Source organism: Chrysemys picta, chromosome 3 (genome assembly GCF_011386835.1).
Source record: "Chrysemys picta bellii isolate R12L10 chromosome 3, ASM1138683v2, whole genome shotgun sequence".
NCBI classification, from domain to species: Eukaryota; Metazoa; Chordata; order Testudines; family Emydidae; genus Chrysemys; species Chrysemys picta.
In genome coordinates this window covers 146,739,823-146,760,337 of record NC_088793.1, presented here as the reverse complement: position 1 = coordinate 146,760,337, position 20,515 = coordinate 146,739,823, and the positions used below count along the sequence as shown (strand labels likewise).

The 20,515-nt window shown below is 55.2% G+C and overlaps 1 protein-coding gene across 16 annotated transcripts in view; it reads right to left on the bottom strand.

Moving 5' to 3' along the window:
* Positions 1 to 480: 480 nt before the first annotated feature.
* Positions 481 to 20,515, bottom strand: part of TJAP1 (tight junction associated protein 1) — a 48,599-nt gene continuing 28,564 nt past the window's right edge. For 8 of the 16 annotated variants that reach the window (XM_042848448.2, XM_065589228.1, XM_005296286.4 and 5 more), the window contains 10 exons: positions 18,702 to 18,780; positions 16,717 to 16,769; positions 13,621 to 13,779; positions 9,796 to 9,824; positions 7,894 to 8,055; positions 7,140 to 7,206; positions 6,686 to 6,715; positions 5,241 to 5,348; positions 3,970 to 4,053; positions 481 to 1,940 (listed from right to left, as the gene is read on the bottom strand). In XM_042848448.2, the coding sequence (XP_042704382.2) occupies positions 624 to 1,940; positions 3,970 to 4,053; positions 5,241 to 5,348; positions 6,686 to 6,715; positions 7,140 to 7,206; positions 7,894 to 8,055; positions 9,796 to 9,824; positions 13,621 to 13,746 (1,923 nt within the window). In that variant the 5' untranslated portion in view covers positions 13,747 to 13,779; positions 16,717 to 16,769; positions 18,702 to 18,780 and the 3' untranslated portion in view covers positions 481 to 623. The other 8 variants (XM_042848454.2, XM_042848445.2, XM_042848449.2 and 5 more) reach the window with 6 other exon arrangements.

Here is a 20,515-nt window from a genome sequence, read left to right as displayed (position 1 = left end):
GAACAAAAAATAGCAAAACAACCGTCCCCAACTCAATGCTCCTGACCCACAGCAGGGGGCCAGGCGGCAAGGAGCACCCACCCCCCAGGGCAGCCCTCATGCCCCACTCAGCCTGCAGGGGTTCACGGGGGTCAGACAAGACCAGGGCAAAGAGTTTCTACTTGTTGGCACAAGTTGAAAGATAGGAACAGAGCAGCCATGGGCACCAGCACAAGTGCGCCCAGGGCCATGGGCATCAGCCTGAAAATGAGAGCATGGGCATGGGCACCAGGGCAAGGTTGTGAGCATGAGAGTGTGAGGGCAGGCCCAGGCCCCAGGGTGAGTAAGGGCATGGGCCCCAGGGTGGGGCTGTAAGATTGAGTGTGAGGGCAGGCACCAGATGAGTGGTGAGCACAGGCATGGGCATGCAGGCCAGGCCGAGTGAGGCCTCAAGTGTGTGTTCTGGTGTGGTGGGTGCGGAACGCCGACAAGATCCTGGCGCCTCAAGGTATCAAAACCAGAATAAATACAAGGTGGGAGCGGAGCCTGCAGCCCCCTGGGGCATGTGTGGTGCCGGGGACACCAACCCTGTGAGTGGTGAGGCAGCTACAGCACTGCCCTGGGGTGCTGCTTCCTGCCGAGCCTCAGTTGAGCAGGTTGCCTTGCTCCTGGGCCTGTGTCAGGCTGTCCTTGCGATGGAGATGGTGGACACCCATCCTCTTGGGGCTGCGGTGTGGCCGCCCTGAGGGAGGCTTGCTCCTGCATTCCCCACTCTCCTCCAGGGCTCCCCCTGGGCTGCTCTCCTTGCTTGCTTGCAGCAGCATTTCCCTTTCCTCAGCCGGGCTCCCAGGTGAGCCCAGGTCCACATAGTCCTTGTGCTTCTCTGGCGGGGGACTGCTGGGCTCAGCGGTGCCCCCGCCACCGCCCTGGAGCAGCTTCCTGGCTTCATCCTGGGAGAAGTCCATGCCGTAGTCGGAGGAGAAATGGCTCCTGCGGGCTCGGGACTCAGTGCTGTCTGTGTCCACGCTCGAGTCCCGGCTCACGGTCCAGCTGCAGCTCTGCGCAGACTCCTCGCCGTCCGAGTAGGCTGAGGCCGCCCTGCCCAGCTCCTGCATGGAGCGGCTGAATCGCTTCTGGAGCTCCGGGGCCATGTCATGGCTGAAGGAGGTGCGGCTCACCAGCACCTGCTGTGAAGTGGGGGGCGCCTTGTCCACAAACATCCGCTGCCAGTTGGCCAGGAGGTCCTCCTCCGAGCTGGCCGAGCTGGCGAAGGCGCTGGGGATCTGGGGTGGGCTGCTGAAAGGGCTGCTCTGCGAGGAGCCGTGTGCCCGAGCCGCCTTGGGAGATGGCTGGTAGGAGCAGCTGGAGGCTGAGTGGCGGCCCTCTGAGACAGGGCTGTTAGGGAGCGTCCGGTGCCGGTCGCTGCTCTCGTCCTCGCCCTGCACCAGGCTCAGGGAGATGGCCTGCCGCGTGGCATAAGTGCAGTTGGGCAGCGGGCTGTTCTTTGGGATCCTCACCTTGTCCTCAGAGAACTCAATCACCTTACGCCCTGGGTACATAGGGTGGGGAGGGGAGGGCGTGGGGTAGGGGCTCAGCTTCTCGAAGGCAGGCACCTCCTCTGACAGGCTCTCCACACTGCTCTGTGGCTTGCAGCCCCCGTTCTGCTGCTTCCCCACTTCCCCTCTCTCCTTCCCAGGCAGCCCTGGGCTGGGGCAGGCATCCAGCAGAGCTCCACTCATGTCCACGTGCACAAAGACATCCTCAGCCATGGGACAGCTGCCGCTGCTGGACTTGGCAGAGTTCAGGACCAGTGACTCTGGCTTCTCCAGGACTCTGGCAATAACGGAGGTGGGCACAACGTCAGATGGGGCCAGGGTATGTGCAGCCTCCTGCCCAGGGCCTGGGGACTCTTGGGTGCTGTGCAGGTGCTTATTGACCATGTCCTGCAGCTCGTAGGGAAGCTAGGGAGAAAGCGAGAGGGCATTAAGCAGAGGCTGAAACAGCCCCTCAGGGCCTCAGCAGAGCCCGGAGAGGCTGGGACAGAGCCACAAGCAGCACTTGGGAGACTGCAATATGCTGCCTGGTCCACCCCGCCCTAGCAAACACCCCACACTTGCCTACCCCCTAACATACTCATCTGCTCCCCACCACCTGGGCATGGCCCAGCCAATGACATACATGCTGCCCTCCCCACCCTCAAAACAGGCCTGCCCCACAGGAGTTAGCAGAGCTTTCCCAGCTCTAACTTCTGGCTGCAGGATGCTGCTGCTCTCAGAGCACATGGGAGCCTGCCCCAAGCCTGACCAATGGGCCCCATTTGGGAGAGGGAGCAAGGGAAGACTGCTCACGGGCTTCAGCCCTATAGCTTAAAGAGTGGAGAGGAGGCCTAGCTGGTGTGTGCTAAGCAAAGGGGCTATTGATCAGTGGAAAATCAGCTGGTGGTTGCGTAGAAGTGACTGAACAGCCCCCACTGGCAGAATCTGCAGCTCCCAGGGAGTGCACAGTAATTACAGCCCCACTGCCTTGGCAGCCAGCCCTGGGATCAGTATCGATGACTGTCCTAGCACTTGCTGACTCCCCCGCCTGGTCCAGCTGCCTCACTGAGGCATCAGCAGCTGGGACAGAGCCTTGGTGATCCCCACCCCTCACTGAGGGTTTAGCTGCTGGTTCAGAGCTCTCAACACCAGAATAGTAACACTCAGGGCATGCCAAACATTTCACTGCACCCTGGGGGCAGCCCCCTTAAGTCCAGGGTAAACTGGCTGCAGGACTGGGGTGAGCACGGACCTGCCACTGCCAGCCAGGCAAGCAGGTCGATTCCACCCTGCCTGTTAAATACCATGCTGCCCTTTGACTGGCCACACAAGCACCACAGTGGAAGATTAGGGTTGGGCTTTGTGGACTCCCTCTTGAAATTCCCAGGGCCCCGAGCCATGGCACAGGCTGCTGCAAGAGGGATCCTGAGGTCAGACAGGTGGGGCCAGGGCACACAGAGTGGGAACAGTGGGTGCGAGGCAGAAGGTCCCTGCACAGCTGCATTTTGCGTCCAGTGGCATCCGAGTGTGGCCGAGCCCTCTGACGGGCAGAATTCAAAGCTCCTGTGAGGTGAGACAGCTGGGAGAGGTGACGGTTACCCCAGCAGTAACTGATACGGTGATCTCAGGAGCGCTAATTTGAGACATGCTTGGGGGACAACGACGACACACCAGTCACGTGCTCACTCACAAAAGACAAGCACCAGGGTTGGATGTGCGGGGCACTAGGAGGGCTCTCTAAGAGGCTGGGGGCAAGGAGCCCACGTGACGAGGCTTTATGGAGAGGTGGTAAGAATCCTGGGGCTAGATCCCATTCCAGGGGAACAAGAAATGCCAATACAAACATGGGCTCCTCCCTCACCCACGGGGACAGGACATTCCCAGCCTAGTGCTGCACCCAAAGCCTTGCCCTCCCTCATGCCCTGCCTGCCGACAGATCTGTGAGCCCCCAGGGGTGGTGAGCATACCCGAACCTGGCACGGGTAGCCGCGTCAGTGAACCAGACCAACTGCATCCTGGTTCATCTGGCCCCTCAGTAGGCAGGACGGGCCTTGCACATGGCCAAGTGCGAAGGGGGAGAAGACAAAAGGGTCAGCGAGAGGCCTGCTCCTCTGCCAGCTGCCTTCAGGCACCTGACAGGCTATCGGATTCAAGGCTATTGTGCTGTAGACCACACTCCCTCCCTTGGAAAGGCAGCTCAAGGCTCTTTTTATAACAGTCCCCGACTGAGATGTGAAATGGAGCCAGCCTGAAAGAGGAGCAGGCAGAGGCCTTGCACAGAGGGCTGGGAGCTCCTTACACCTTTGCCTGAGGCTCAGGGGAGGGAGGGGTCACTGGGACACAAGGCAGCTCCCCCTCCCCCACCTGCAGAGGAGAGTGACCAGGCATGGAGTAAGGGCTGGGCACAGAGCAGCTGTGAGCCCCTCCACCACCCTGCAGCATAGCTGCTACTCACATCAGCAAACTTGTGGTTCCTGAAGTGGGACTTGTTGCACTTGAGCAGCTGCACTGCGAGGTTACAGTCCTGCCGATAGCGCTCCTGCCAAGAGAACGCACGGGGATAGGGGTCACACTGGCCTCACCTCATGTGTATACACACACACACACAGGCCCCAGCTCCAGCCCGAGCAGACACCTCACTCACATGGGGAAGGGGAGGTCAGCCATCCCACACCATGGGGCTTCCACCACTCCCCTGGGGAGGCTCCTTCGCAGGCCAGTACCTCTCTTGGCCACTCGGCTGACATGCTCCTCTCCATTTCAGCCCCTCAATTAGCTTCTCCCCCTCGTTGGGCCCGACACCCTTCAAATATCTGAAGGTCTGTACCCCTCCCCCACCACCTGGTGCTGTCAGCCAAACTGGAGAGTTCAGTGCCTAAACTCCTGCCAGCATTAACAAGGTGCCCAGAATCAAGTGCAAGATCCCAGGCGCTGTGGTAACCAAAGCTGCATGGAGAGACCATCCCTCTCCCGGCTCTGGGCTGCTCAGCCTTTAGTTTTGCAGCCCAAACTCAGGTGGGTCTTTTTCGCTGCCACTTCACACGGCAAGCTCAGATTGCATTTGCTCTCCACTCAGCTTCTAGGACGCAAGTCAAAGGTCATGCTGCTATTTCCTGCTTCACCTCTCTATTATTTATCTGTCCTCACTGGCGCCCTCGGCTCCCCACAATTTCAGCCATGATTAAGACTACAATTATGTCACGGAGGTCACGGAATCTGTGACTGCCATTGACCTCTGTGACATTTTCTGCCCTGGGGTTGGAGCTCCCAGCCCTGGTGGGTGGGCAGCGGTACCCCGCACAGCTGTCCAGCCGCGGCAGGCAGCGGGGACTCCCCACAGCTGAAGCCAGTGGCTGGGGGACCCTGTAGCTACCAGCCCCAGGGGCAGGGGGACCCTGCACTGCAGCAGTGGGGGACCCGGGAGCTCCAGCAGCAGTAGGTACTGGACCCACCTACCCCTTGTGTCAGGGATATTTTTAGTGAAAGTCAGGACAGGTCACAGGCTGCCGTGAATTTTTATTTCCCATGACCTGTCCATGACTTTTACTAAAAATATCTGTGAGAAAAAACCTTAGCCTTGGCCACGATGAATGTCAGCCATGTGCTGCTTGCCCCTCCCCATTCATTAGTAAGGAAGTTATAGACCAGACCTTACATGATCAGCCATGAAAATTCTACCACTCATTTCCCCACATTGAGCAGACAGGCTGTGGACTGGACACTTACATTGAGCTCCTCAAGTTTATTGATGGTAGTTTTGGCATCTAGCAGCTTGTTAGTGAGCTCCACAATCTCCCAGTCCAGGGTCTTCCGGTCCATCTCAGCCTTTTTTATCTGCGGCACAGGAACACAAGGCGTAAATCCCACCGGAACAGGCTGGCCTGGCCTCTCGCCCCACCTAGCCCCCTGCATAGCACACAAACGCGTTCAGCTTGGAAATAAAACCTTCCAGACAGACAGGTAACAGCCCCAGCTCTTCACAGAGGGAGGGTCTCTGACAGCACATGAAGCCAGCCACCCTATGCTGGCTGCTCAGAATTCTTGCCATGTTTGTTAGTTACTGAAGTGAGGTGAGTTTGATCCTTCGCAGCCCAGCTGCTCTTCCTACCCTTCCTGCAGCGGTAGCATGCAGAGACTGAACTCCCTCTCAGCTTTAGAGTCACAAGTGGACCACACTGGCACCGGGGAAGAAGTTGCACTGGTGCTTCTCTGGAGATACACAAAGGATTCAATCCCTCCCACTCCAACACCTTTCACCAGCAGCATAGATCACTGGGTTTGTGACAGCCAATCCTCTCCACCATAGCAACAGGAAGCTGTTGCTCAGAGAGGCATGGGAGTCAAGGATAGATACAGCAGAAGTTGACTCAGCATCAAGAAGACTCTGGGGCTTGCCCTGGGTGAAAGGACCTGTCTGTGCAGTTTCATCTCGGTTAATTCTGTTCCCAAAGGGGAACATTTCCTCACTGGACTTCCAATGGGTCCTGCTCAGGGGAAATAGACATGAAGGCTAATAGCAGTGAGGGGGCAACAGCTCAGAGCTCCCGATCCAGCTCCTCTACCTGTCCCAAGTCCTCAGGGCCACAGAAGCCCCAGAATCTGCTCTCAGCCTGTGACTAACAGGGCCCATTTGTGGACCAGTGGTGGTAGCAGGGCCCAGTGCAACAGGCGGTGACACATGCAGGAACGGGGCATTTCCGAAACATGGATTGACTTTTTGGCAATTGCATAAATAATATTAACCCCGAAAGCTCCTATTGCCAAGGGCGAGAACCGACCCTGCATTCTCTATTATGGGCAGGTGAATGATGAGGACTAGAACAAGCGTCTGTTTACTTACAGTACGGGTAGGCCAAATGGGTTCACAACCGCCCACACCCATAACACAAGTGTTGGAGCCTGTGGGCACTATGCTTCCTAGCAGGCAATGCTCCATTTGGATCAGAAGCAAATGCTCACATTTGGCTGGAGCACTGCGTGCTAGGACCAGTCGTTTCTGCGGACAGCTGTTTTGCTCAGTAGAGGTGGAGCCCTTGGCTGGATGAGGTTTGGGGCCCCTCAGTCGAGGATGGTGCAAGTGGGCAAAGTAATGTGTGACTGACAATGAAAATGACAGGCTGAGACATGTGAAGAGGAGAAAGAAAAAAACCACACAAACGAAAAGACGCAACTGCAAAAATCCAGCTTTGGCTGAGAGAGGCCTGAGAGGTGAGTGCGCCCAGAGTGTGCCAGCGGCAGCATGGGGAGGAGAGAGAGAGGGAGGGAGAGAAAAGAAACAGCCATGAGTGTTATGAATGCACACAATACACACACATGCTGGCTCCGCTCCAACAGCCCCAGTCCCCCGGGAGTCTCCAGGGAGCAACACATCCCTGGCACCTTTCAAAGAGGTTGGTGCAACATGACAATTACATTGTGGGGAAACCAAGCTCCGGTGCATGATAAAGTGGGGACTCAGCAAAGTATCCAGTTCAGGACAACAGGCTAGGCCTGGGGAGGATCTTGGCCAGAACCTCCCCCATGAGCTGCTGCAATGCCTGCCCTGTAAGCCAGGGTCCCTTCCCTCCGGCCCAACACACAGAATTCCCCCACTTCCTCTCCCCAGAGGCTCAGCAGGTCAGTTACCAGGGTATGCAGCTTCTCCTCCAGGTCCTGATTGGTTCTCTGTGAAGCAGTGTAGCTGTTCTGTAACCTAAACAGAGGCACGAATGTCCAAGTGAAAACGAATCCAGGCCATCAACTCAAGTCCTCTTGATAGCCTGGAAGGCGAGAGCTGCCTCTCACACACCAGGAAAGACTGCTTGCTACAGAGCATACCGACATGTTAACTCTTTGCCCCGATTCTCTCTCTCGGAGGCTGTGATCCCCTTCAGCTCTCAAGCTAGACCGGGTCAGTATTTGGATGGGACACCCCCAAGGAAAAAACAGGCTGTTGCAGGAAGTGGTGTGGGCACTCTATAGCACTGGGCTCAAATGTGATGATAGGAAGTGCTGTTCTAACTAAGGTGCTGCCTTTCAGGTGAGACATAAAACAGAGAACCCAGCCAACTACAGCCACTGATTGCCCTTTGCATTTGTCAGGGTATTAACCCCGGCTAAATTCCAGCTCAGACAATTTCATTCTGCCTCTGTACTATTCAAACAGATAAAGAATTCTCCATTTCCTGCCTTAAACTGCTGGGTAGCATTGCTGTGCTCCTCCCCAGAGTTGGTTACAATGGGTACTGAGCTTTATCTGTAACTCTCCTTATCTCCCCATACCGCATGCCTCAGGTTAACACAACACAGGATCCGCCTTCACCAGCCAGCCAAGTGAGTCCCTAGACAGAGGTACCCTGTCTCCCCACAGCAACATCCTCCCCTCTGGTGTTTGCCATACCTGCGGAATTTGTCCTTGAATTTCTCCAGCTCTTCGCGGTTCTGGCCCAGTTCCAGCTCCAGGTAGTCCTGGCCGGACTCCAGCTCCCTTTCCATCGCCTCCATCTTGTTAGTGACATAGGCCAGCCGCCGGCGCAGCTCCTCGTTCTCATGCTGCAGCAGCCTGAGGCACACAGAGCAACAATGCTCCACTCAGTAAGCGATGGGGGCTGCCGGCCTCAGTGCAGACACCAGCATCTAAGCTCACTTCAGGGCCCTGAGAAGCAGAGACCCCATATAGACACTGATGATGCTTCCAGGTGGTTCTGGTGGCATCATCCAAACAGGTGCTAATGGCCCCCATCCCCTTTCCAGCTTAGCTGTTGGGGAGCACACGGGCATTTCACACACAGACCTCCCCTGTGAATGGAAGGGATTCTTTAGGCTCAGATCTCATCCCTCCTCTCACACCCACAACGGGACATCATGGTGTCTGAAAAGTGGCTGTGTGCATACACTGCCCATGGAGGACTCAGTTGCTCCTCTGGACTCTCAACTATTGTTCCATGCCCCAGGACAAGGACTTTGGGAGGAGGCTCTGCAGGTCAAGAATATGGGGCATTGGCAGAACTGGGGGGAGCAGAAGCAGACTAGTGGGGGATGCTGAAGAGGACAGGAGTGAGATGCACGGACGGAGTTTGGGGGCAGTTGCAGAGCCCCTCCTACCCTAGGTTGCTGTTGCTCATGCCGTGGGTTTTATCTTTATGAGCTGTCAGTGCCTGTAGCAACAAACTAAACTGGCAGGAGGGTCAAATGCAGTGAGAGACATGTCTGCGCAGCTGAGGAGATGAGAAATTCAAGCCCTTGCTTCCTGGCAGCACAGGTTGCTCTCTACTCTTGGAACAGGGGCAGAGAAGCGTACAGCAGCCCCGCTATCCATGTCACCAGCTCCCTCTCAGGTTACAGCATTTGGATAAAGTCCACTAGCCAAATGGGCTGTACAGCTTAGGTGTCCCTCCCTGGAAAATGAAACCCACTCAATAATTTATCCCAGCCCATACTGCAGGAGTTGGACATGAAAGAGGCATCGCAAATCCCCAGCCCCAATCATAACCCTAACCCTAACCATACACTAGAGCAGGAGTCCCTACAATTGCTGGGCCAGCAAGTGCAGCTGGTGTGGGGAGCTCGGGCTGTGGAGGGAGGCATGGGCAGCATACACGATATGGGGAGATGCCGTGGCAGCCTCCAGCAGGCCCCATTATAACACTAAGTGCTGTGTTCCCCTCAAACAAAGACACTCACTCAAAGGGCTGTGTGAGAGACACTCACTCCTACATGTGTGCTTTCACTGTGCTCAACTGTTCAGAGAAACCTAGAAAATACAGCCTCTCTCTAGCTGCATCAGTTTGTTCTTCACTTGGGATTTTGAGGGGAGTGAGATCCACAGAGCTGCCTCCTGCTAGTTTCTGACTGTGCAGCAAGTTTTCATTCACAGTCAGCAGTGGGAGCTCACACACTACAGTGGGTCACACTGAAATGGTAGTGCTTTGAGTTTTTCTCCCTTTGATGGTGAAGAATAGATGTTTTGAATCAGGTGTGTTTGCCCCACCACCTCAAACTGTAACAGCATTAAAGGAACCCTGAGATGGGTCTCCTAAATGCATCCCATCTGCACAGCAGCTCTGCGATTGTCCTTTCAGGGAATGCAGAGAACCACAGCGAAACTTGGCAAGTGGGAGCAGAACAGAGAGACACCTGCCCCAGTCTCTCCAAACGGGCCTAGCTTCTCAACAGAAGGGAAACCCATCATGCAGATTCAAAGGGCTAAGCAGTATGGAGGAAGCTGGATAATGGGAGGTGGGAATCAGCACACACACAGCTGCAGTGAGATTGGAGCATGAGAAGGGAACAGGACACTTACTTCATCCTTTCTGCATCCGTCAAGGGCTCCTGTGGTGAGAAGAAAACAGCTGTCAGAACCTCTCAAAAAAGATGTCAGACTCAAGCAAGTACCAAAGGGCAAGATATTGAGAGGTGAACTCCTCCCACCTCCCTGACAGCTCTGGGCAGGCCATGTCATGCATAGCTAGCAAAACTGAACTCTACATGCACTGCTCAGACACTGCTTCTCAAACTAGTCAATATCAAGACAGACCACATGGTTTATTTCAGGGTCAGTAGCAGTCTAGGTTAAACCAGAGACTTTCACAGACAGCCTGCAACTTCTTTCCTGCTGTGCTACAAGTTCAGGGACCCTGCAGTCATCACCCCACAGCTGCTGCCTCAACCTTCAGCAGCTCCACAATGTCTGGGTGGTGAGGATGGGAGTCTCATGGACCTGCATACACAAACCTATGAACCCTTCACTGTGGTGGTGGTGGTAGCACCCCTGGAGATAATGAAAGAACTGCTCTAAGTGGCTGAGGAACTGGGAAGCACCTTTTCCATTTGCTTCACCCAGGTAAGCCCAGATGAGGGTTCCTCTGTGCTCAACTTGGAACAAGGCTCCTGGGTAAACGTGGACACAAAAACAACAGGCAACATGCTGAAGGCCAAACAGCCCGACAGAAGGGCCTACAGTGCTGGGAGCAAGTCACCTGCACCTCTCCAGCAGGCACCCCACACCAGAGCTCCTGCACATAGGCAGGGACAGGGGAGTGGGTAGGAGCAGCTTAGCCTTCCCATTCGGTGCATTTGATGTGCTATCCAGGTGACAGAGGCTGCCTCTCAACATGCCTCACTTGTGGCTGGGAGGAGAATTCCATCTTCAGAGCCAGTTTGTGCTAGAAGGAATGGCCCTTTCTGGGAAGAGGAGGCTAACCCAGGAAGCTGGAGATTTCTCTTTGGAAATCCCAGATTGTTCTCAATGACTTGAAGGAGCAGCTTTGGGACATACTGGATGGAGCCCTGGAGCCTTAGCTAAGCAAAGCACTCAGATCCCCAAAGACGACACTGCACTTCAAAAGGTGCATATTAAGAGACATACAAGGTCCGCGCATGGGACCCTGCCACAGAGATTTCCTTGGAAGAGATTCAGTGCTAGCAATAACATGGTATAGAAGCCAGCCCAATCATGGCCCTAATGCACAGTGGAGCCATTTCCTGCTCCCAACAGCCTAGAGTGCACTGCACTGGCCCACCCTGTACAGGGTGGCCCCACAGCTCTAGCTGCACTACACATGCTATGTCCCCAGCACTAACTGCACTGCATCAGCCTGACTGTATACAGCCCGATACTGTCCCAGTCCCAAGTGCACTGTATTAACTCATACCATACTCAGCATCACCACCCTGCAACTGCCTCACCTCTGAGGACTCCAGCTGATACTAGGCAATCAGGTGCACAAGTATCAGGCCAGGAGATGGGTGATTCCTGTTTAAATGAGTCGATGTCCCAGGAGCCCGCAGGGTGGATGGAAGGGGAGGGGTTGGCAGCTCTTCCAGACAAAGACTCTACCTCAATAGACAAGGGACTTCTCACATAAACATGGGTCTGATTTACCAGGGTATCCAGCCATGTGGGGCACATATCTTAAAGCACTAGGAGGATTCAAAGGCCCCCATAGGGCACTAGACCATCCCGCTGTGTCCAGCTCTGCACACTGTATGGTGACCAGATGTCCCAATTTTATAGGGACAGTCCCAATATTTGGGGCTCTCTCTTACATAGGCTCCTATTACCCCCTACCCCCATCCCGATTTTTCACACTTGCTATGTGGTCACCTTGCACACTGGTACCCTGCAGTCTGCTAGGCAGATTCTAAACCCCGGAAGGTAGACAAGCCTGCAATGGGGAAAGAGGCACCAGCTGCTGCTTTTATGGCTAACAACTCCAAGGGACAGCTGTTCCCTTCTCCCCTTTGAACAGAGACACTCCACCTGAGTCACAGCTGGGAGCAACACAACCAAGGAGAGGATCTGCCACCAAACAGGCTAGCGGGGAGGCTGGAGGTTCAAGAGGCATTAGCACCATATGTGTGTGTGGAGCACAGATGGGCTAGGTCTGGAGAGTCACGCGGGTGATGCTCTGTCCCCACTGAGGTCTCAGAATTTTGCTCTTGGGGACCCCTAACAGCCAGTTCAAGAGGAGCCTCCCAGTGGGGAACAATGTGGATTGGTGTGAGGGGGGCTGGGATGAAGACTGCACCCTAAGTGAACCTCAGAGAGCCCCTCACACCACTTGGGAGGTCAAAGTCGCTTGGCCAGGCCTCCCTGGAGCAATGGAGACTCCACATTCCATAGATCAACATCCAAATGGATGAGATGAGAGTTCAGACACAAAAGCCCTGCCCCTCACTCCCCACGTCAGCACTAAGGGCACCTCTGGGAGCCGAGGGGGGTGGGCGTGGCCTTTCGGAGACCTCTGTCCCCATCCTGGGTGAGGGGCCTGGGCTCCAGGACTCTGGCACCTACCTTGTTTAGTGCTAGGCTGAAGGAAGGGGAGGTTCTAGGTGAGGCAGTGCCCTCCTCCTGGCTCCAGTGTGTCGGAGGGGAGAAGGATGCGCTCTCTAGGTAGCCTGGCTCGGTCATTGGCTTCTGGCCAGGTTTGGTGCCAAGATGCTGAGGCCGTACTTGCTGCAATTGGTGCTTGCTTCGGTCCCTCTCTCTGTCCCTTCCTCCCTCCTGAATGGTTTTCCATGAAGGCAGCAGTTGCTGCTGCTGCTCAGAGGACACCCCTGCCAAACCCAGCTCTGCCAGCTGCTGCAGCTCATACTGGCACAGATCCACTACCTGTCTCTCCATGGAGAGGAACTTTTCCTTGCTGTCCTTCCTCACCAGGATGGGCTTTCTCCTCAGCCTGGGGGCCCTCTCAGCCTCCTCAGGGGGCTTCCTCCGGCAGGAAGCCATTTCCAGACCCTCACGCTTCTTATCTGCCTTTCTCCTGCTCAGGCGGTGGCTCTTCTCAGCTGCTCGCTTGGCCCCCTCAGGCTGGCTTTCCTTCTGACCTTCTGGAGTGGAGCCTCTTGGTGAGGAAGGAGAATCCTGGCCTCCCCCTCCAGCTCTGCCCTCCCCCAGGGATTGCAGGTGGACAGGGCTCAGCACGCGGTGGGTGATCTCATCCAGGAACTTGGAGAACTGCAGCTTCTCCTCAGTGACCTTCTCCTGCCGCTTGATAGCATCGGCAGTGCTGCTGCTGCGCTCCAGAGAGCGTCTCTCCCTCCGGCTGAGGCACAGCTGAGGGTCACTGTACTTGCGAGAGCTGCGGCCATGGGCCAGCGTCTCCACCGAGCGGGACTTGCGCAGGCTCTCGGGGCGCACTTCCAGCATGCCTGTTTGCTTCAGGATCCCTTTGAGAGGCAGATGGGTGGCAGAGACCTGGAACTTCCTGGGAGCTAGGACCTCAGCAGGCTCTTTGAACATGAGGGAGCGTTCCAGGCTCCTGCTCTTGAAAGAGCAGGTGGGCCTCCGGCCTTCGTCTCCAGATACCACAACCGTCTCCACGCTGCGGCTCATGAACTTGCTGAGACGCCCCCGGCTAGGGTGCCGGCAGTGCTTCCCGCTCCGCCTCCCTGCCTTCCCGCTGTGCGGCAGCACAGGTGACAGAGTCCGGCTCTTCAGGTTCAGCTCCGCTCGGCACCCTGCTACCTCCTTGTCACTGCTCGACTCCAGGGACCAGGAGGAGGAAAAGTTAAGGTTGCGCACCTCAAACCCATCCACCTGTTTGAGCTGGCCTGCCTCGGCGTAACTAAACCCCGCCTGCTGGCGTAACGGCGCCAGGCCCTTAGCCGCCCGGTTATCCGTTACCTGACTCTGCTCGGCCAAAATCACGCCGTCTTGGTCGTCTCGAAGGATGGGCAGATCATGGCGGATCTCGCGGTGCTGTGGCGGTGCCTTGCGGTAAGGCTTCTTGGATGGAGCTGTGCTCGTCATCCTCCCTCCTGCTTGGGTGCGACAACGGGTCACCTGCCAAAAGCAGAAAGGGCAGAGAGAAGAGGGTCACCAGTGCCCCAGCCAGCCCCGAGGGCTTCCCAGCAGAAGGAGATCAAATACCCTATGCTCCCCGGCAGCTCCCCATCCAAAGTGCTGACAGAGTAGGAGGCGCTGTCTGCCCTGGATCCTGGAGCAGCAGCCGCAGCAGGAAAGGGGGACAGAGAAGAATTTAGCTGTGTCCTTCTCCCAGCCAGTGCGAACAGAGAGTTGGCACATCGCCCCCCCCCCCGCCGCGCGCGCACGCTCACGTACAGCGTGTCCAGATTATATATAGTAAACGAGAACAGGCCTCAGAGCAGCATATTGATTGGGCTCTTTAGGAAAGGCCTTTTCCAATATGGAAACTGCAAGCCTTACAGGCAGCAGCGACGGTCAGGGCAGGAGCTATTGATCTCGCACTGTCACTGCCAACAGGGGCTACATGGAAGGGGGCTGCAGTCATTAAATGCACAGCCAGAGCCAAGGAGTCCTTGGCTTGCACTAGTTAAAGCCAGATTGTTCCTGGGTGTCTTGAGCGGAACGTGTTGGGGATTTGGGGAGCTGTGACTCTCAGCAGAGAGAAAAACAAATATAAGGCACCATCAAGGCATGAGATGGCAGCTGGGGTGCGTGACGCTACCCAGCCTTCGGGCAAGAGGCAGGATTATGCTATGCTCAGCAGTAGCACTATAAGATCAGTCACCGCCCATCCCTCCTACCTATGGCAGGCTCAGACTCCCACGCTTCAGGAGAAGTGGTGCAGGATCTCAAATGGGGCAGAGACACGGGCAGAACTACAACGGTTCTCTGTGGACACGGAAGGGGCTTCTGCTTCCGGCCATTTAGAGGTGATTGCAGTGGAGGGCAGAGCTCAGGAAAGCTCTTGCTGCCATCCAGGGTTTGCACCATTTCAGTAAGCACAAGACACGGAGTGAGGTGTGCCATAGGCCACCCAGCAATGAAGGTGCCTGCTGATGTTTCCAATGCCAAGGGCACGTCCGTCCTCTCTTCGTGTACTAGGGTAGGTAACACAGCTACCGCTACGCTCAAAAACAGCCTCCCTCTTCCCACCCTCATCGGCTGTCCTTCTCCTTGCCTTAGTCTCCCAGCGCTGATAATCTAACGCCGCTCTGTGCCCGTGCACTTCCCCTTCCCTCAGCACTCGTGTGGCATCTCTCCAGCTCCTCTGAATTCAGACTAAACCCTCTCCCTCGTACACAGGAGCTGCTCTACCGGGGCAGGAGCTCTCCCAGCCTGGCTCCTTTCACAGCATCATTCCCCCACCATAGGGAAAGCAGGGACCGTTAATTCAATGGCTTGAAGACTTCCTGTTCCTAATCATCTCTGCAATGCTCACTGTGCCCCTCCCTGCCTGAAAACAGGGTTCCTAGCCTGCAGCCCCCAGAACACACAGTGCACAACCGTTCTCTTCATTTGTATGTCCCCACTAGTACTCGGTTGTGTCCTGTCTGACACCTAGATTCCCAGCTCTCTGGGGTAAGGACTGTGCGCATTCCTTGTCTGTACAGTGCCTAGCACAATGGAGCCCTGGTCCCTGTTGAGCTTTCTAGCCATTATATAAACAACAATAATCTCTTGTTGTGTCACGCTCTGCTTTGCCAAAACAGAAGTTCCCACAAGCCCTCTCATATGCCTGGAATGCCCTCTTTGAACTGATCTGTAAGGCCACTACCCCTTCTTCTATCAAATCCTTGGAGCTCACCTTTGCTGCAATGCCCTGGGAAAGGATAGGTTGAGGGGCAGATGAGGACAGATGAGACAATTTCTAATAGTTCTGAAGAGCAAGTCTAAGGTATAGAATGTGTAGAAACACACACTCTGTATCCCTCTCCCTTGCCACCTGGGCATCACTTGTCTTTCTAGAGCAGGGGTGGGCAATAATTTTTGCAGGGAGGCCACTCCACAAATTTTGGTAAGTCATCACAAGCCGCATATTTCTACTATATTAATGAAATTTTTAAATTCAACCCGTCCACTGCAGTGCTACGTAATAAAATAGTTTGTGCAAAAACTGAGGGTGCAGGAGGGGGTGCGGGGTCTGGAGAGAGTTTGGGTGCAGGAGGGAGGTCTGGGCTGGTGCAGCATCTTGGGGTGCAGGAGGGGATGTGAGATGCAGGCTCTGGCCAGGCGGTGCTTACCACAGGCGGCTCCCAGCCGGCAGCGCAGCAGGACTCAGGCAGGCTGCCTGCATGCCGTGGTCCCACACTGCTCCCAGAAGCAGCTGGCTGCTGGCATGTCTCTGCACGCCCCTTGGGGGGAGGCAGCAGCGGGTCTCCATGTGCTGCCCGTGCCCACAAGCACTGCCCCCACAGCTCCCATTGACCGGTTTCCACCAAAGGGAGCTGTGGGCAGGGGCAGCAAACGGAGCCGCCTCCCCCGCCAGGGGCATGCAGAGACATGCCAGCAGCAGCCAGCCGCTTCCTGGAGCAGCAGCCTGCCTGAGCACCTTGCTGCGCTGCGGGACTTTCCGGAGATTGTGAGGACAGAAATGTTAGACAGGCCGTATTTTGCTCACCCCTCTTTGGGACAGGAACCAGGCGCACCTTTGAATATGCACAGCACCCAGCACAACGGGCCCCAGTCCTGACTAGAGCCCGTGGGTGCTACTCTGCAAGACAAACACTAACACTGCCGGGAGGTAACCACTGGGGCCTGCTCCTTCTGCTGCTCATTGCAGGAGCTGAGGTACATCAGCTGGGTGATAGACCTGCCTTGCTGGAAGGGCATTCCTTCTCCTCAGAGAGAGGTGCTAAGTCCTGACTCAATGGCAGCTCATGTTAGCCACGCAGCAGCTAGGTGACAGAGGGATCGTCTTGTTACCTCCTCCCACAGCTAGGAAGCATGGACATGTGCTTGTGTAGGTGTTACCCTACAGCAATCTTTGTAGCTCATGATGGGTGGAGCACTTACCAGCCTGCGCTCAGAGTTGAAGTCTCATGTAGGGGGACACTCACTCAGATGCCCTACAGGTGAGAACACAAAGAATTTAACAACCCCCCCTAGAAACCACTTGAGTGCCCCAGCCCAACCAAACGTGGGTGTCTGTGCCTGGCTGCAGCACTCCTAATGCTCTGCTCTCATGTGTCTGTGGGGGACCATGTGATGGGGAGAGAACTGGTCCCCATCTGTAAGCCCAGTGGGAACTCCTGCTTCAAGGCTCATACTCAGCAGTCAGAGCAGGGACAGCCAGAGGACGCTGGGCACCCCTTGGTCCCCAGTCCCCAGGCTTTGAGAGCCCTCGTTACCGCCCAGTCACAACGCTATTTTAAAATAAAACAAATATACATTTCTGAAGTGGCAGGCCCTCCTCCCCCACAGCCCAGAATCTCCTTGACAAGCAGGAAGCCCCATATCCCCTGTGATGCCGCAAAAGCAGTGCAGAAGAATCTACACTTTGATGTTGAAGGTACGTTTCTAGTCCTTTGGAGTGGGTAGAAAACTTCCCAGTGTTACCGTGGTGCAGCACTGCCTTTCCCAGAGCCAAAACAATAACTCTAAGGGCCCACTCCTGCTTGTGGTGATGGCAAAAGCAAGCCACTAGCAGCAATGGGGCCCTTAAGAGAGTGACACATTTTCCCATTTGCCTCAGTGGGACATTAGCACTGAACTCTGCACAATGACGGATTTGGCCATGTTAACTATTTCCCTGCTCAGCATTTTAGCAGAAACATTTAGCTAATGCACGTATCCAGCATTAGTGGTTGCAGTGGTGGCACCTAACATTCTTATTCAGATCAAGAGGAGCTATTGCATACTAGAACCTAGCGGCTCCATGGCCTCTGTATTAGAAAGAAGAACAAGCTACTCCAGTTTAGACACACAAGATGCTGTTCTCTGGCTTCTGGCAACAGTCACCACAGCTCCAAAGCCCTCCCTACTCTACAGGGGTCTCTGAGGTGAGGTGCTCCCAGACAAATACACACGGTACAAACATAAGGAGACTGACACCCACCTGCTCTGAAGGCCAGAGCCCAGGTTATGCAACCATCACAACAAAACATATTGAGATACTCTGGAGATGGGAGCCAGATAAGAACCTAGCTAGACAGTCATTTCCTTGCCTGCCCCAGGCACTACAGAAATTCCATGGGGCCCTCTCTTCCCCACACACCTCTGCTGCAGACCTTTCCCTCTCCATGGCACCCAGCCCGAGGAGGTGAGGACTGGAGCGTTTGTACACATGCAGAGGGAGAGTCATACACAAGGTGAACGGAACAGGCAGGCAACAGAGACTATGCAGAGCTCTGCTGAAACAAGTTTAAGAGATTCCCCTGGCATTGGCCCAGCCCCAACAAGCTGGCTGGCCCTGTTCCCTACTACAGTGCTGTCCTTGGGCCTCAACTAGTACAGGAAAAACAGCTTCACAATGGCATAGCTACCCCTCCCCAGTGCCCCAGCACAGCTGCAAGACAGCAAGAGAGGCCAGCTCAGTACAGCTCGTACCTACTCGGCCACAGATAGGGGACTCCAAGCAGGGACGTGCTCAGCGCAGCTCCTGTTGGGTTGGCTGTGGCAGTGACTGCTGGCAGACGACAGCTCCAAATGACTACCACCAGTATGGCATAGGAAGGCTCCCTCCCGTCTCACCTGGTACAGCTGCTATGAATGGCCTACGAGAGTCCTTGCTGAGGTCTCCACTGCAGGGATGTTCAGAAGGCACAAGCTAAAGGTCTGGCCGTCTCAGCCACCAATTCCTCGGTCTCACTGTGACTATCTTCCTCCCTTCCCTGGTATCCAGCACCTCTGCCATTCCTCACTCTCACCCCATCAAGGGGTGGGAGGAGGACAACCCCACCTTGAATTCCTAACCCACTCCACAGTCTGAAACAACTTCCAGAGACATTCTGACATTCACATTATCCCCCAAGTAACTGTTCCTCAAAACAAGGACTCACAGATCCAAAGCAATGTGCCTGTCCGCCTGCCTCCAAGTCAGCTCTCCCCTGGTGGCATCTGGCAGCTTCTGAACGGCTCCTGAAACACGAGAAAGGAAACTCGGCGTCAATCACCTATCAGCATCACATATGGACTCACATGCATGTGTGCCCCAATCCACAACCATGCACTAGGGCTGGAGTCGCCAGCTTCAGGCAGCTTCCCTGTGGCAGGATTTCACAGTGCAACAGGCTCATTGCCTCCACTGTATCCTGGAAAGGGAAGGGCTTTCCAACTATCCCTTCATGGAGCGGGGAATTCCAGGCAGACCAGGAACTCCACTCCCCCCAAACCAGGCGCAGGATTGCTAAATGGCCTGATGCATCCCTCAGTACAGCAGCAGTTTTTGGCAGGATGACTCCAGGAATGACTGCAGAGTTGCACCTCCTCCCTTAATTTTATTCCTATACAGTGCGGTGTGTGTAACCTCTCTCACTCTAAGAAGTTAGTAATTGCCATAGCAGCCGAGGGGGAGTGAGTGGACTTTCCTAATCCTTCACCAGCAATACGGCTGGGGCCCTGCAGGCATAATATCTAGGTTGTCCCTTTGCTCTCCAAAATCAGAGGGGAGGATTCAGAGGAGCGGCTCTAAAACAGGCCTCAGTTCAGAGTGGAATAGAAACACAGGCTGACACATGGGTCTGTTTGTTCTGAGGGAGGGGAGGATGGACTGCTGAAAGGCATGCAGATAACAGCCAGAATTGGGCACACAGCATGAACTGATTCTGCCCCATACTCACCAAGCTGTCAGCAACCTTATCTCAGGTGCTGCCCTGATACTGCAGCCAAGTGTGTCAGACCCAGAGCATCACAGCTTTGGCCTGAAGCCACAGAAGGAGGTGGCTACGAGCCAGGTCTCTGGCCACTCTAATTAGATCTGTATTGCAATAGGAAACTTAATCTCTCAGTCCCTTTTATCTGTCCTCACTATCTCTCATCAGCAAGCAATGCTCCTCAAGATTTAAATCCCTCCCCTCTTCTGGGCTGCTGTCTGCAATGATGCTGATCCCATGTCAGAGTCCACTGAGAGATGCAAACACACTGGGAAGGATCATATGGGGCTACCATTCTTCCAAGACGGTCTCCCAGTGATCAGATTCAGCGGTGGGCCTGGTCACCCGACACTCAGAGGGGCAGAGGATTTCAGGGTAACAGAGCAATTCATTCTATTCATATAAACTGCTCGGGAATAGTTCTCTTCTCTACCCTCTCCTCCCCCCCTGCACACAAGGGGGAGGGGATGCACCTCTTCCCCTTCAGGCTGAGGGAACCCAGGGCTCTGAAAGGAACATGCTTTGCTTCCTACCCAAATCATCCTAGCTGCCTCCATTCTCCAAGTTCTAATTCACACGTGACAAGGTCCCCATGCCTGGCTTCCAGCATTAGCTGCATTTCCACTCCAGGTGCTCCCTTCCTCCTCCCAAACCCATTCCTATCTGCCCAAGTGACACCATGATGATGCTGTGCAGTATCCGCAGCTAACGCTTGCCCTGGGCATAGGGGAGTGCCAATTAGCTTCACTGCACAGTCCTTCTCTCGTCAACCAGAAGGACTGTCATGTATGATTTGGGGCCTGGGAAGGAGTAGGAGGAAGATCCCCGCCCTCATCAGGAATGGATTGAGAACAGAGAATTGGAAGAGGAACTGCATTTACTGCGCAGGCTCCACAGAACTGTATTAACTTTGTGTTTATAGAGCATGTGAGCCACGAGAAGGTCTATCAGCACCACTCCTGACAATGCAGCTGCCAGCTCCAGTAATAAAAGAACAGTCT